We start from the raw sequence: 15998 nt of genomic DNA, 5'->3' as shown, positions 1-15998 counted from the left end.
TCTTTCAGCAATTTTGGCAAAAATTGTATCTTTTTGACAATTTTAGTATAACAGACTTACTTACTGACAGTTCTGGAAAAAAAGGGACATTTTTGACAAAAAAACAGGAACCTATTTGACTATTTTAGCAAGAAAAATACCTTTTTTATACTTTTGGGAAAAAACAAGATTTTTTGGAATTTTTGCCAAAAAATGCGATTATTTTGCCAATTTTGACAAAAAAACAGCACTTTTTTTGTAAATCTAGGCAAAAACAGAACTTTTTGACAATTTTTGGCAAAAATGGGGACCTTTTTATCAATTTTGCAAAAATGGAACTTTCTGTTAATTTCAGGAAAAATTTGAACTATCTGACCATTCTAATAAGAAACCGGGTATTTTTTGGCAATTTTGAGAAAAAACACGATTTTTTGCAGTTTAGGTAGAAATTGAATATTTTTGGTAATTTAAGCAGAAAAAAACATAATTTTCGGCAAATTTGACAAAAAAAAAAAAAAACAGAACCTTTTCAAGCAACTCTTAAAATACATATCGTGGACATTTCCATTACTTTTCCAGAATGCAAAAATTCTCTGACTTTTCCCAGTTTTCCAGATTTTCTAGAGAATGGACACCATATGGGAAAAATCTCCTCCTTACGATTCTAATAAATGGTTTAATTGTTCTACCAGTCAATTTTGAAATTTCGTCGCAGTATTTCATCAACTCTGCGAAATTTTTTCATCACCAGACAACTTCCGAAAGTAACTCTGGAGTAAAAAATTTAACCTCTAAAAAACGAGTAGAAAATTGCAAAAGATTTCTTTCACAACTGTTTTTCTATCGTCGACTCGAAGAAGAAAAAAAACGCGAGAAAGTAAAACGGTGAAAACTTCTCGTAATTTTTTTCAGCACAGTGAGTTTTATCCTTTGAAAGCTCATTCTTTAGTTCCCTTTCTCATTACTTTCGCGTTGATGTATCGTCGTCCTTATACCTAGAAAGCAGAACAGGCCAACAGGCTGCTAACGTTTGCTTCGGCTAATTATTTGTTTTCAAGGAGCAATTTTCAATTTCCAATCAACAAAATCCAACATCGAGCAAAGCTACTCTTTCATCAAAACAGTTACGTAAAAAGGTTTTAGAAATAATTTCAACATTCGAGCGCACAAATCAACATTTTAAACAATTTATCTCTTCTCTCTTTACGAGCCCACCCCCCTCCCAACTAGACCAATAATTTTACGTAAAAAATAAGGATGGTAAAAACCATCCGATAATACGTAGGTAGTAAATTAATGAAAACACGACACAATAATAATATGGGTAATTAAAATCACAGCGATTTAAAACCAAAGAAATGATTTCGAGGCTTACAAGAGGTTTCTTCTGTTTGTCGGAATTCCACCGCCTCTTTAACACAGAAAATTGGGTATTTTTAAGAAAACAGTCCCACGATATTCCCCCAGCACCGCCACAATGCGTCTTTTAATTCTAGGTAAATGTTTGAAGATCGCCGAAATTCTCCCTCGATACGTTTCTGCAGCATCTGCCTGCTCCTTCCTTCGTCTTGTTCCTGTTTCGCGCGTGCGGTACGAGCAAAAGTACGGTACTACTAACGTAAGTTGCGAAATGGGTTAACTAAATTGTACTCTATATAAGGTCTGATTACGGTAACTAAGAATCTAACTTTAAGCTACTTTCCTTGTATTATGCAAATATTAAGTAAATTCTCCGACGCAGTAATTTCGTCGTTGTCTTCATTCGGTCGAATATTAAAGCATTACAAGCGAACGAGCAAGAAGACGGCAACGACGTACGCGGAGCATCTCTCCGAAATTATGAAACCTTTTCGAAATATAATTTAACGTCCGTTTCTCCTTTCTTTGTCGTCTCGAGCGGCTGAGGCGACGTGGGAGAGAAGCTCGAGCTTGACGCTGGCACAAGTCGAAGATTATATTTCATAATATGTTACCGAGAATACAGAAATCGTTTTGTAAATAGTAATTACCGAGTGCGCGCCTTTTATTCGCGACGATGTTGACTTTTGAGAAAATTTTATCTGATGAGACGTGCGTATATATAAATGTATGTGTATGAAAAGCCTCGAACGCTGCGCTGCCGCGTAATCTAATTATTCAAATTCGTTATTTTACCATTCCCTCCGACGACGACGACGACGACGACGTCTTGTTCGTAGTTTCCCTTCGCTCGCATTCGTAGTTTTCAGCTCTTTTCGAGTACATACTACACCGCGATATCTGCACGAACGTAAATTTATCGCGTTAGAGGTACGTAGAATGTTGTTTCTGCGGCTCGGATGCGTTTTACTGTTTTTACCCAATTTACAAACTAGCGCGGAAATGTGATCTCACGTGAGCTTGATTCTGCTACGTGGCTGTTGGCGGTAAAGCAGACAAAATCGAGAGAAAACCCGACATAAAAACACTCTGAAAAGCTAACGAGGTAAAATTTAGGTCGCGTAAGTTCGCAATCTGAGGAAATGACGCGGTAAATGTATGCTCTGCAGTGGAGATGAGAAGGGGAAAATTGTATTTTGGCGAGAAACGGGCGTGTATTCGATTCACTTTTTTTTCAAACGATTGAAGAGAGATGTCGTCGTAGCGACAGAGCTAGAATTGACGTATTCAAATAACACCTATTACTCGTACCTATACAATCAGAATATTTAAACACCTAAGAACATTTCGATCGCTCAAGAGTATGAGGACTCATGAGATAGCAACCGAAAAATGTTCAGCAATTCAAATGGAAAACTGAAGATCCTACAGGATTCGAAAATTTCCAAAATTGCCCAAAAAGAGCAAAAATCGAGTGAACACTCGTTGGTAGTCACCTAGGTATCGTTTCAGAAATAATTAGAAGAAAACTTGATGCCAGAATTTTTGTAAAATGTCAAAAGGTATATGTCTTTTTCTCGTTAATGTCAAGATTGGCTTTCAAAACACGACGATAGTCAGAATGTTAAAGAATTTTTTGGAAAAAATTTGGGCTAAAAACACATTTTTTAAATATGAACACACAAATAAGCAATTTGTGTACTTGATAAAATAAATGTCTAGAGAGAAAAAAATTTCACTGAAATGATCTCAGAGGGCATCGCTTCGAAACGACCCTAAATTTTACCCCCTCTTCTCCCCTCCTCCTCATCAATTCATATTGGAAAATCTGAAACTAAAATCGAATACTTTCTTTTTTCTGACACGTCTAATCAAGTTTTTAGAATTTTTGAAAGTGCTCACAAAACTCAATAAAAGTTTAGAAAAAAATCAAAAATTTTCGCTTCTGCTTTTTAGGTGCTCAAATTCTTCATTACCAAACTAAAGTCGTGTAAATTTTTTATTGAGGGAGAAGGGTTGGGCAACACTAGCAAGTGCTCGATAATTTTTCATTTGATTTTTCCTGTAACTTTCATAATTAAGCTTTTTTGGGGCAAATTCTGAGATTTTACTTCGCTGAAAATGTGAAAACGTGACTTTAACGTTTTTGATACTAATAAACTGTAAAAAGCTTTTCAGCGGCGTTCATTAGGAGCAGGTTGTTTCAAAATAGTGGTTCCAAAATATTCCAAAAATCAACCCCCCCCCCCCCCCATTTCTGCCCCTAACGGTCAAAAATAGGAAAATCACCTCGCATAACGTTTATTGGGTTCCAACAGATATTTTACACCAAAATTTTTTTTTGAAAATAATACTAGGTGGTTCCTAAAATTCTTTTTTATTGTACGATAAATTCCCTTTGACTGGAAAATACCTGACTACTAGACATCAATTAACTCGAACAAATCGAACAGACATCTTACACAGAATAAAAATAAAAGATTTATTTTTAATTCTAGGTTATTGACCCGAAGGAAAATAACAACAACAAAAACAGAGCTTTATGCTCGACTTGATAACTTTACAACTCGAAGATTAAATCAATAATAACGCGAACGAACTTAGTAACTAACGAAAACAACGAAAATACGACGATAATTTAATAGCCAACAGTTTACGCGATTTTACGAAAAGGACAAAATTTCATTTAATACGTAACCAGCGATATTTAGAATTCGCGAAACGAAATTAATTTTTATTAATAAATAAAAACTAAAATTACCGAACACTTTTCGATACGTTACGGTTACAAGACCAATTTTGCCAACACCCCACCATAAAAATATTTTCCCTAACACGCATACCACTTAAATAAACGAAAAAATTGTTGCTTCTTATCATTACCGGTGTTTATAAACACTACGATTAAAAATATTTTTACAGCAAAATTTCACTTAAACTATACTAAAAATCGACTCGAACATTGTTATTAAACGCGATATAACATTTTACATAAACGTTCGAACACCGTACGGGTAGTGGCTTTCGTTAGCAAATCAGCCAGTTGATCTATCGATGAAACTTTTTGTAGATAGATCACATTTTTTAGAATCAGATCGCGAATATGGTGATAACTGACATCTATATGTCTGGTACGTTTTGATTCGACCGTGTTCGCTACGGCAATCGCTGCGTTAGAATCGCAATACACCGGAACGGTGTCAATACGAACTTCCAACTCAAGAAATAAATTTCGCCATGCCAAGACTTCCTTACCAGACGTGCTTAAAGCGACATATTCAGCCTCACACGACGAAAGACTTACACAATTTTGTTTCTTGACTACCCAGTCAATTACATTGCCATAGTGCAATATGAAAATTCCAGACGTTGACTTCCTATCTAAACAATCACCAGCGAAATCTGAATCTACGTACACTCTTACAGAGTGTTTATCGACGAATTCAGGTATTACGTAGGTAAGTTTCACGTCTAACGTACTACGTAAATACCTTAATATACGTTTGCTGTATTCGAACAGCTCCTTATTTGCCAAGTGCTGGTATCTGCTTAGGAAGTTCACAGCATACGCAATGTCAGGACGTGTTCCTCTTGCAATGTAACTTAAACTTCCTAAGAGACCTCTCACTTTGGTTTCAAAACTTTTATCGAGCTTGAGATTAGTGATCTTCAAGTTCGGTTCGATTGGAGTTGAAATACTGTTCGAATTAGACAGCCCATATTCATTAACTAACTGTTCGATATACGTGTTTTGATGAATCTCTAACTGATTCTTACTACGACAAATTTCCATACCAATAAACTTCTTGCATTGTTCCAGGTCTCTGATTCCAAAACGCTCATTCAGACTCTTAACTAACCACTCGATAAGACGATCATCGCATCCTGTGATAAGAAAATCATCGACATAGACTACGAACACACACCGAAGCGGATTTTCCGAATCATAGTAAACACATGGATCTACTTTGCTTCTGGAAAAACCCAACGATAACAGGTACGAGTTTAGCTTAGCGTTCCAGGACTTGGGACTTGTTTTGAGACCGTATAACGATCTCTTCAAAACGTATACTACTCCTTTCTCTTCGTTAGTCCCTTTGGGTGGATTGAACATGACATTACGATTTATGTCACCGTTCAAGAACGCTGTGCTAACATCCAATTGGCGTAATTGCCAACGATTTACTACTGCGAGATTTAGCATCGATCGAATGATCGGTTGGTTTGGGGTTGGAGCGTATATTTCATCCAACTCATAAAAATGACTATCTTTAAAACCACGTAAAACCAATCGCGCTTTATACTTTACCCCACCATTCGAGTTGATTTTTTTCTTCAAAACCCACTTACTGTCTACCTTCGAATAATTTTCACCATACCAGATACCAAACGTCTTTGACTTTCATCGCCTTTAACTCTTCGTCGATCGCTACCTTCCAGTACTTCGCTTCTGGACCGTTCAAAGCTTGTTCGTACGATAAATCATCGACGCTAGCCAATGCAAAATCTGCAAAATCGTCGGATCGATCGTCGGTAGCTGAAGTATCAATCATACTACGATCAACGTGAATTTCACCGCTACGTTCGGTTTCGCTCAACTCATCTGGGTTTACCCAAGATGAGCACCCAGGAGCTGGCTCTACCGAACTACGTACATCTTGCTGAATCGTAGGTACGATCTCTACGTCGCTAACACTGACTGTTACCGATGTTTTAAGCAAATGGTCGTTGATGATATCGTGTATCTTACGCGTTTCATCGACTTCTACGCAACTAGAGTTGGTAAATTTATTTCTTAAAACATCGTACAATACGTAACCTGTCTCTGTAAAACCTAACAACACCATATCTATCGACTTCTCATCGGTTTTCTTTCTCTTTTCAGGCGGTACCAAAACTCGTGCAACGCTTCCAAACAATCTTACTCTCGATAAATCCGGCTTTCGGCGATTCCACAACTCATACGGTGACATATCGTTCAAGGCAGAATGCGGTAAACGATTGTACACGTAGTTCGCTGTGTAAGCAGCGTAAAGCCAGAATTTATTCGTTAAACCTCCTTCGTACAACAGAGCTCGCATTTTTTCTTGGATGGTTCGAAAGAAACGTTCGATGGTGCCATTATGCTGCTTCTCATACGGCTCACTGTTCTGCATAGATATGCCCTTTTCGTCGACAAACTCTTTAAAGGTACCTCCGATAAACTCACTAGTGTTGTCGCACCTGATACGCTTTACTTTCGTATTCCACAACGTTTCACTAATATTGACATACTTTTTTAGGTAGGTACCTACTTCGGCTTTACTTCTCATTCCGAACGTTACTCCCCATCTCGTACAGTCATCTACGAAGCCAATCAAATATCGCTCGCCCTCTAGTCCTTCAGTAATAGGACCCATTACGTCAATATGAACAAGATCAAGCGGATTCGGATACCTATACCTACTTGAATCGTAGGTATGTTTCTTTTGTTTTGCTTTACAGCAAATTTGACACTGATTGAAAGGTGGGCAATCACATCCACGTAACTCAGGAATCTTATCTAGTACCGTTTTGCTCGTATGAGCCAACCTACGATGCCAGATGTCACCTTCACCTTTTAACCTATTTATCTGTTTTTTATTTTTCATTGATACTCCTCTTTTGATAAGAAATATTGAAATTTTTCTGATCTCATATTTAAACTGTGAGATAGCATCCATGCCAGTATGTGATACCATGATCATGACTGTATTATTCTCCTCCTTGGTCTATGTGTTAACTCCCATTTAAGCCAAACCTCAAAGTGACTGGAACAGTTCGAGGCTTCATGCACCAAACTGGAACTTTCTCTCGTCGCTGCATGAGTAGCTTTGGCAAAGAAATACAAAGGAGAATTTGGTCTGTTATGCTTATGTATGTCCTCGCACTATAGGTGACCAAAGATGGTAATCTCAGGTACCTGATCAATACTTGAGCCCTTTGTGCTTGTCATGTTGTGATATGTGATTCTATTAAATTGTTGCGATGTATGTTTTTTATGTCAAGCCCTTAATTGTTGTGATACATGTTACTATTTCAAGAGGTCTCTCGCCAACACAGATTCCTTCTCATCATTGTTGTGGTATGTGTATAGTATTTTCTTATTATCATAAAGTATAGTTAGTTATACTTCATCTTACTAATCTGTGTGTTGTTTCAAGGTGTATATTATTTGTAAATTTACCGCAAATATACAAGTGTAGATATAGTAGTTCCGAGTTCTTATTTTGTTGCATAAATAGACACTCTAGTATATCAGTTGTGAATACGGTCGAGCCTATATACTTGGTAGTTAAAATAGGTGAGACTATTTTAATGTAGAGTTGAATCAGGGAGAACCCTGTAGGCTATCCAGGAAAACTATAAGGGACGATACATCCATTCTTTGTGAATATATTCGGACCTTAACCACCCCTCTAACTAATAATCATAATCACCACCAATAGCATTCTCTTCTATTTAATCTATAACAATATGTAACATTATCCCCCTTTTTTTTACCAATTTAGAAGCTCACAAGGAGAAATTTTACATCCCAACAAAATTAGAAGATATCACGGGGTTTTCGATTTCGAAAATTTTCATTTTGGAATTTTAAAATTCAGATACTTATTTGGAAGAACTGGCATCTTCGGAAATTTTTCTCAAAAAAATTCACATGAGTTAGAATTGGAAAAAAATTCTATTTTTGATCAAATAAAAATTCATGCAGAAACAAAAATCCAAAAATTTTGAAAACTTGTTGAAATTTCATTTGGAAATTTTAAGGGGACCATTTCAGTGCAAAAATTATGGAAATTTAGAAATTATTTCAAAATCAAATTCCAAAAATGAATTATTATCTAAAATTGAATGCTGTGTCTTTAGTATTACTTTGAATTCATTTCCGGATCCGACCACTGTTTTTTAGATGGTGCTTCTAAGCTACGAGAATGGCTTTGGTGAATAATTTTGGAAAAATGGTTTAAAAAATTGAATTGGAACTCTCTTCAAAATGAGTTAAATCGACTGAGGAGTTGATTCAGTTTCAAAAAAATTGTGGAGAGAGAGGGGAGAGTAAATAGAGGAAAGGTGAAAGATTTTTCAAAATACAAAGTGAAGTTGGAATTTTTTTTTTAAATACTTTTTTGGATGAAGTTTACGCAAGCTCAACATAGGTACCTACCTACCTATTTGCTAAGTGAAGCTCACGATAAAAAATGCCCAATATTTTAAACTTCAATTAACTTTGAAAACCCTAGAAGTAAATTTGTATAAAAAACCCGATGATAAATATTACTTTAATTTCACCATGCGAGGATACTTTGCCCTCTCATCCTCTAAAATCCCATCAAAGAGTTATTTTTAGTTGAATTTGTGGAAAATTTTAGATTAAAATTCCGTTCGAAATAATACAGAACCGCTTTCATATTTACTTCTTCGCTTCAACGCAAAAGTATGTTTATTCTTTCCAGTTTTCCATATTTTGACTATTATATTATCGAGAATGAGGGGAATATGGAGGAAGGTGGAACGCAGAACGCGCTCTTCATCGGCTAATATTTCGATACGAAGGATACACAGGAGGAGTCGACCGACATCGGCAGCTTTTAGTACGTTGGGAAATTAATCGTTTAAATTGTGTAAATTCGCGATATGACGAGAGAGGGGCGGGCGAAACACCGACATTCTTGGGAACGCTGTTAATTAAATCAGCGTAAATTGGATCGAAGCGGCAGAGAAAACGGAGAATTTTGTATTTTGTTGCGGTATTTCGAAATAGCTTATTAGAAAAGTTTTACGCGGACCTTTTGAGCGACGGCAGCCGCGGCGATTGCTGGAATTTCTGGCATGTTTGAAATAAAAAATAAAAAAAAACGATGGTGGATCAGGAATGAAATTTGAAAAAAATTCTCCATAGAGCTGTTACATATTCTCCGACCGGAACCGTATAAATGCGTAATATTTTCAACGCTGGTGCGTTCGAAAACCTTTATCTAAAAACAATATCCTTTCGGACGGAGGACGGAAATGGTGAGGGAAAACTTCAGCGATTTGAATCATCTCTGCTTTTTCACCCTTTCCTGCAGCTCGTTACCCGGCCCATCTGAGAGGTTTAATTAATACCTCGTAATCCCAGGACGATTAAAAGATTCGTCATAAAGTTTACAACGCAGATAGGAGATCGTTTGGAAAATACGCATCTCCTCCTCTCCCCTGTTCCCCTGCGGCAGCATTCGTTTAAATGACGCAACGCAGCGGCGGCGGCGGTTTCATCATTGGAAACTATATTGTGGCATCGGTAGACATGACGTGAATTGCAATATTTCTTAGTCACTGTCATTTCTCAAGTACCTTGTAGAAAATTGTGACAGGTTAAGCGCTTATCGTTCTTCTGGTAAGCAGCATCGGAGATGAAGGCGTGCTTGCTTATGTGCGAAGCTTCTGAATTGTTCAAATCGATGGGTTGACTTTTTTTCCCCTTTTGCTAGGTATGTGTGTGTATAAGTTGGTAGAAGTAGTACACTTCTAGAGGTAGTTGAAAGCTGCGATGTAAATGGACCCATTGGGAAATTTTTTGTCCGTCGAAGAAAGCACCGTATGGATTTATCGGTGTTTGCTAAAATTTGTCGTATGTCTCTTTTTCAAGATTATCTTGTCAGGCTATAGAAACGCGGCATCGGTTGGGATCTAAAATTTTCAACTTCTGTCTGGGTGTGGTTTTTTTTCTCATTTTGGTTGAACGGTGCCATTACGATAGTTATTGCTTTGCTTTGAGGCGATTTCTTCGACAAATTCATCGTGTTTTAATTTATTTTTAAAAAAAAACTACCCTCGTTCACTTCGAGCAGACAGTATACCTAGAGAATACTTCCAAATAATTAGTTATTTTATTTACATAATATTCTAATTTGAATAAACGAACTGAAAAATGAAAATCATCTTCGAATTATTAAATTTCAAATACAACCAATTCCATACTACAAAACCACCGAGAAATATGCCCGCATGAAAATGCATTCCACGTAATCTTTCATATTTTCTATTCATACCATGCTCGTTCTGCTTCCCCTCCCCTCCGCACAGCACAGGTCAAATTAAGTATTCGTCTGGACTACTCTTGAAAAAAAAAAAACTATGTTTTCTTCTATTTATTCGCCATCATAAGGAAAAACTTCGCCGCTTAGTGCTTGAATATTCAGTCATTCATCTCTTTAGTCGAGCATATCTCTGTATTCATGACTGAACCACTCTTTAATCAAGTAGTACTACGAGTATATATGAGGAAAGAAAGGTCTTATTAAATATTAACATCGCGGTACACGACCAACGATAATACGCGGACATTTTCATTATCCCGTTTTAAATACCTCTACGCGACGATATATTTGAAAATTCACGCCGCCGTTGACCATCTCATAAAATATTTATAACATTAAAATAATATATTCAGCTCGACTTCATCAGCATCATCGATCGGCGCGACATGGCACGCCACGCTCGAGTACGACGATATGCATTAATTCGGGTAAAATCAACCGTCAATTTCGTACCAATTGTGCTGCAATTTTTTTTTCCTTTTTCCGTTCAACGTGATTTTCTCTCATACTTCGTATAGTATCGTACTGTACTATACACTGTCATCTCGCATATACGTATGTAGTTATGTACTTCTACTCACCCTCTATTATCTGATATGGGAACGTTGGCAAATGCCATAGCCGATGAATTCGAAATTCAAACCTACGTGAGAATAATTCGTTCGCGAATTTGCTCAACACACTATCATCATCAGACGACACGAAGAATATATTTTCAACAAGAGCATTGTAGCCCGCAACCTGCAACGCACAAACACAATCGGAATACTTTGTACAGTATCTCGCTCTCGCATTACATTAATATCAATTTCCGAACCGCAACGACTTGTTCAATCGTAAAGCTCATAGCATAAAGCACCCTATCAAACATCCTCGTCTCTCTGGTGCAAGGGTGTAAACGATACACACTCGACTACATGTACGATAATTAGGTACAAATGAAACGCTCTATAGGGAGAACAATATACGCCGTCGTCGTAGTTATCGAACATCTATTCGGGTTATTTAATAAATTGCTCTGCTCGAATTGGCTTTTAATTATGTATCGATATCCAAAGAGGGAAATCGAGAAACCAGCTTTCGTTTTGTTACAAAATTAACTTCGAATCGTTTAAAACCATGTTGCATTATTTTACAGAATGCTTCGTTGTACGAGTACATGTAAGGTATCCATAAACTCGATACTTATAACACAGGGTGTTTTTTAAGGGTACGCAAACCTTTTCAATGTTCAATTGCTGCAGAATGCAGATGAGAAAGAATTTTTCTGTACAAATAATAATAGAAAAATAAAAAACAAAAAATTTATACCTACATGTCTTGAAACAGAGAGTTGCCATTTTATTAAAAAATCTCAGAAAATGCGCAGAAACTTGAATTTTACATCGGAGCACCTTCGTATGAAGAAAATTGGCAACACCTTCACAACATCTGAAGGTACGACTCTCAAAATTGACATGGGGGCTTCTGCGCCAGGAAGACAATATTGTAACCTTTTCACCTCACATACAATTTTTCAAGAGGTTAAAAATGGCATATTATAGCTTCAGCACCCGCACCATCAATAATGAGTACTTTGTCAACTCCACTCAATCTTGGCAAAAGATTGGACATTTTAGGCACTTAAGCACCAGGAGAACATTATTGAAACCGATAAACCAAATGAGACAACACAATAATATGCTTGAGATCAAAATACATTCAGAGATTAACATGAGAGCTTCTGCGCCAGGAGGACATGAATGAGCCACAATTGAGTCAAAATGTAATAGGGTAATTCTCAGAAAAAGGGTCAATTTTGATGTGCATAATTTTGAAAAACAAAAATCATTTTTTTGGAAAATTTCAAGTGGGAATCATTTGTATATGTGTCCCAGATCCCCTTTCTAGTGTTAGCCTCAATTCAATCCCCCCCCCATTGTGGGCCCTGCCCCCTCCAAAAACGTCGATAATTAGGATTCGACCCTCATCGATGTGTAATATGTCAATTGATATGTTTTCGAGGTCGTAGAATTCGAATCTGGAGTTATTTTTTTTGTAGAGGCGGAGGAGGAGGCGTGGGGAGGGAGAAAATGTCAAATTTTGCTTATATTATCGTGTATATGTCGATTAATGTTTTTGAGGCCACATAGTTGGAATATGAACTTATTTTTTTGGTAGGGGTGGTGGTGAGGCGTAGGGAGGGGTAAAATGTCAAATTTTGCTAATATTATCGTGTAATATGTCGACTAGCGCGATAAAAGTACAGCTGTCTGAAATTTGGCCAAGTCGAAGGACAAATGAACACTGCACAAGCCGAAGGACAATCTCAACGTTTTTTCGTTTCTAGCCTTACTTACTGGACATTATTTGATTTTAAACACGTAATAAATGTTTACTTATCATGTAGAATAACTCCCCTTTCTCAATTATCGTTTTTGGCGGGTTCATTAGGGTAAATAAAAACGCAAGCCGAAGGACGCAGATTTTGCAAAATATCAAAACTTCACAGATAAGTACGATCAGAACGAGCTGTAATGTAGTTTTTTAAAAAAACGGTGCGGGGTAACATTTCTATGAGAACAGTGAACCAGTGCAGCCACTCACCAGGAAAAAATGTTGGATTGGGAAGCTACCAAAAATAATTGAAAATTGCTCTAAAATTTGCGCAAAAAGTGTGTGACAGTTTTCAAATGTGAAATGTGAGCTTCCTATGGACTTATTGCAATTGCAATTTGCACAATAATGGACCTTCGTGTTCTATGATAATGAGAATGTGTCAATTTTTCCAAAAAAAAATGAAGTTCATGACACTTTATAACATTCATTTTCAAAAACATGGCGTGTGACAGCCAAGTCGAAGGACATTTGGGGTATAAAATCGAATGTACACCAATGAAAGGAGGAGCTAAAAATCTCAGTACCATATGTGAAATGTGTGGGGGTGATCCTTGAATGGACCAGAAAAAAAAAATAAAAAATTTCATGCTAAAACCTTTGAGAAATTTTCCATGTACACGATTTTTACCTTTTTTTGAGAATCACCCAATAATACGTCAAGATTTTCAAACATGACATCAGAGTTTCTGCGCCAGGAGGGCATTAATGGGCTCTTTTGCTGTTTTTTTTTCCAGCCCGAATCGATTTGTTTTTAGTCCATATATGTCCAACAAATCAAGAGAAAAAAAATTTCTGATGAACTAACAATAAAAATTGTAGAAATGTTGAGCCAAATGCAGACCTTTTTCAATACTTTTTACATTTTCGGTACTCTTTCATCAAATGCATAACTTTTTTATTCTTTGCAAGACTTTTCAGACACTCTTCAGGTGAGCAGAGGCGAGCATCGAAACGAAGACCAAAAAATAACTTCGAAATCGAGTAATGTATGTATGTAGTACCTATGCACTTTTTTCAAAAAGTGGAAAAGCGTAAAAAATCGAGTTCATCTTCAGGATTCAGGACCAATATGTTTCGGGCTCTGGAAAATATTTTTACCATCCCTGCGAAAATTCCCCCTCCCCCTCCCGCTACCCCCTCTCCCAATCATGAGAAGGGATAAGATCTGAAAAATGTTCACCAATTTTGAGAAACATTGTTTTCACTTTACAAGATCCTGTAAAAATTTTGAAAAGGTGTGACAAAAGTCCAGAGTTCTGATTTAGAAAATATTTTATTGGGCACTCCGAAATCTAAATCGGTTTTTGAATTCGTGGAGAGGGAAAATGGGAAAAATGTAGGTTTTCAGCTTTGAATGAAGGGCTGATGAAAATCACGCGAAAATCTTCCAAAAATCCTACCTTTTGATTTCGAAATTTTGATTCAATTTTCCATCAAGGGGACTTTTACAACGAGTCAACTCCGACTGAGCTACAATTTGGGTTACTAAAAAAACATGTTATCCAGACCTCAGAGCCCAAATTTGAGCTACCGAAGATAATTTTCCCATTTTGGGCGAATTTTCGGAAATTGCGGAAATACTCGTACTACATATCTAGCCTATTTTGGTAAGTTGATTTTCTTAAAGTTGATCTCTTGATTCGATTTTCACCTTTTTCGAGCCCATTTGGAGCCTCCAGAAAAAGTTGGCTTTTCTCCAAGTTGTTGATAATTTCTAATTTCGAAAAAATTCCAATAATCGAAACTTTTCCACCCCCGTCCCCTAATCCCTTCAAACTTATGACCGGATTGAATTTTTAGCTGCTTAAATCGATTACAACACTTTCTAAAGCGATTTGAAATTACTGAAGAAAATTCAACTTTTGTTTGATCTGGTGCGATTTATTTTGTTTACAATGAATATGGGAACAAATGAAATGATTTGCTACCATGGTTTTCATGAAAGTGACATCACACAGAGAAAGCTTGGAAAGGTTGGCTTAAGTATGTACAGCTGCCAAAATTAATAGTAGTTGTCGGCATCGAGGGTTGTTTATTTGTATAAATACATGTTCTACGCGTATAATAAAGATTTAGTATGTACTTTGGAGCAACGACCAGGCGAACTATAGTATACACGTACATGTATATAGTTTTGTGTGAAATGTTCTGGTTCATGCTGAACATAATACATACAACTACTTAATCGAAAACGTGTAAAATCGATTAATTCGAGAGACAAATTTGGCTTAGTAGTTGTGCCTTTGCTGTGCATCAGCGCTACCGCATTGTATGTAATATGTATACCTAAATACTGTACATGATACAAATTATAAACTACAAGATTCACATTCGCTCGCAACCACGTACTTTCCCAATAAATACGAGCTCGAAAAAAAACCATAGAATACATTTTTGGATACCCAAACGCCAGCGTTGGTCGTCGGCCGGCGGAAGTAATTACGTGTAACTTTTACGACGCACACAAAATTCAGGTACCTACCAGTACCTATTGCTGGTAAAATTGGATGAAGGGATGAAGCGGGTGAACGACGATGCCGTTTTGGAGGAGCGTGTAAACGATTTTCTATTACGGTGGCGATGGCGGTGGCCGAATTTCTCGTAGATGTATTGGGACCGAAAACCACTGCAGAAAATGTGTAAAACACGAGCTGTCGTCGGAGACCAAATAGCGTACGTTACGTATAGTATAGTACGTGGAAGCGTACGCGTGCTTCGGCTCCGGTATCGTTGAATTATACAATATAGTACCTACGTTATTGTGGCCGGATACCTCTTTGTGTATAGATAAGATACGAGTACTAGAAAGGCACATAAAGCCGAGAATGGTTCAAAAAGTGAAGAAAAAAGTCCCGTTAATAAGATCGTATTAATTTTGGAAAATACGTATGTATACATACAACCTTATACCCTGTTGAAAGCAGCTTGAAAAAAGGTCAACACAAATCAGAAAGGTTGTGAAAATTGCGCTTTCAAAAAAAGCCGAGAAAAAGTAGCGGGCGGAACGATACTGAGGAAAAATTGATTATCGCCTGGAGTTTATTATTCGTAGATTTGCGTCTCTTCGTTTGTATACTGTGGTGTTTTTCTTACACCGAACTGTGTGCAAAAGTTGACTTGGTGGGAAAAACAAAAGATATTATGCGACAGGAAACGCGTAAATAATGCAGCGAATGTGCG

The 15998-nt window shown here is 37.0% G+C and overlaps 2 protein-coding genes across 7 annotated transcripts in view; both read right to left on the bottom strand.

The window, feature by feature from the left end:
* The window catches only part of Tomosyn (syntaxin-binding protein tomosyn), a 258629-nt gene that overhangs the window by 188434 nt on the left and 54197 nt on the right, over positions 1-15998 (bottom strand). The gene's annotated exons all lie outside the window — the stretch shown is intronic.
* On the bottom strand, positions 5396-6206 carry LOC135847778 (uncharacterized). Its single transcript, XM_065367479.1, has one exon. It carries the CDS (start codon positions 6183-6185, stop codon positions 5709-5711), a length of 477 nt encoding a protein of 158 aa, XP_065223551.1. The 5' UTR covers positions 6186-6206; the 3' UTR covers positions 5396-5708.

Source organism: Planococcus citri, chromosome 5, assembly GCF_950023065.1.
Source record: "Planococcus citri chromosome 5, ihPlaCitr1.1, whole genome shotgun sequence".
NCBI classification, from domain to species: Eukaryota; Metazoa; Arthropoda; class Insecta; order Hemiptera; family Pseudococcidae; genus Planococcus; species Planococcus citri.
The sequence above is the reverse complement of the archived record's forward strand: the minus strand, read 5'-3'. Positions and strand labels throughout refer to the sequence as shown.

What these genes read in the sequence shown, in the direction of transcription:
- LOC135847778 (XM_065367479.1), bottom strand. Translation starts at nt 6,185, where the DNA reads ATGGTGTTGTTAGGTTTTACAGAGACAGGTTACGTATTGTACGATGTT.